Here is a 1,407-nt window from a genome sequence, read left to right on the forward strand (position 1 = left end):
TATATATATATATAATATACCGCCTCGCTACCTTTCTGGTGAGATTTATACTCTGGCGCATGTGGCGCATCATCTGCCTCTTCTTCACATTTCTCTCTTTTTCTTTTGTTTGTGTGTTTTTTTTCTTTTTCTTCTGTTTTGTTTGTGTTTTTTTATTTCTTTTTCTTCTGTCTCCTCTCTCTCTCTCTCTATTTTTATTCTGTCTCCTCTTCTGTCTCCTATTTGATAGTCTTTCTCTCCTTGTCTCTCTTCTTTTGTCTCCTCTTTTGCCTCTGTTTGTCTCTCAACTTTTTTTGTTTTTTTTTCTGTCTCTTTTTCAATCTCTTACTCTGTCTCTTTCTTAATCTTTACTCTGTCTCTTTGTCTGTCTCTCTTTCTGTCTCTTCTTTTGCTTCTCCTTTTTATCTGCCCTCTTCTTCTCTTTCTTCTTCTGTCTCTTCCTTTGTCTCATATTCTTGCATCTGCTTCATCTGCTGCTGCTTCATCTGCTGCTGCTTCTTCTGCTGCTGCTGTTGTGTCTGCTGCTGCTGCTTCATCTGCTGCTGCTGCTTCATCTGCTGCTGCTGCTTCATCTGCTGCTGCTGCTTCACGGGCTGCTGCTGCTTCATCTGCTGCTGCTGCTTCATCGGCTGCTGCTGCTTTATCTGCTGCTTCTTCATCTGCTGCTGCTTCACCGGCTGCTGCTCCATCTACTGCTGCTGCTCCATCTACTGTTGCTGCGTCTGCTGCTGCTGTTCCATCTACTGCTGCTGCATCTGCTGCTGCTGCTCCATCTACTGCTGCTGCATCTGCTGCTGCTGTTTCACCTGCAGCTGCTGCTTCATCTGCCGCTGCCGCTCCATCTGCTGCTGCTGCTTCATCTGCTGCTGCTGCTGCATCTACTGCTGGTGCAACTGCTGCTGGTATTCCATCAACTGCTGCTGCATCTGTTGCTGCTGCTGCACCTGGCGTGTGTGCTTGTGTATCTGCTGCTGCTGCTGCTGCTGCTGCTGTTGTTCAGGGGCGTTTCAGCCGGAGATGTTAGAGGCGCTGCTGCCTTCACGCACTCTGCTGCTGCCGCGGTGCTGGGTCCCCCGCATTTCTTTTGGCTGCCGTTTGCCTTTTTTCGATGATATTAACCCGCAGCTTTTTGATAGTGAAGCTTCGCTCTTCTGCTGCTGCAAGCGAAGAAAAAATTACAAAAAATACGCAAAAAAAAGAAAAAGTACATACAAAAACTAACTTGTTTGGACACATATATATATATATACATTCGTGTATATATATTATATATATAATATATAATATATATATACACGTATATGTATATATATATGTATATATATATACATACACATTCGTGAATATATATTATATATATAATATATAATATATATATGCATGTATATATGTACATATATATATATA

The 1,407-nt window shown here is 42.4% G+C and overlaps 1 protein-coding gene across 1 annotated transcript; it reads right to left on the bottom strand.

Moving 5' to 3' along the window:
* Nucleotides 1–447: 447 nt before the first annotated feature.
* Nucleotides 448–1,079, bottom strand: EMH_0098000 (uncharacterized protein; the record flags this gene model as incomplete). The annotated part of the gene is made up of 2 exons (XM_038021983.1): nucleotides 448–944; nucleotides 1,043–1,079. The coding sequence occupies 2 exons, from the start codon at nucleotides 1,077–1,079 to the stop codon at nucleotides 448–450; spliced, it is 534 nt and encodes a 177-aa protein (XP_037879167.1).
* Nucleotides 1,080–1,407: the final 328 nt, after the last annotated feature.

Source organism: Eimeria mitis, genomic scaffold (genome assembly GCF_000499745.2).
Source record: "Eimeria mitis Houghton genomic scaffold, Emh_scaff9781, whole genome shotgun sequence".
NCBI classification, from domain to species: Eukaryota; Apicomplexa; class Conoidasida; order Eucoccidiorida; family Eimeriidae; genus Eimeria; species Eimeria mitis.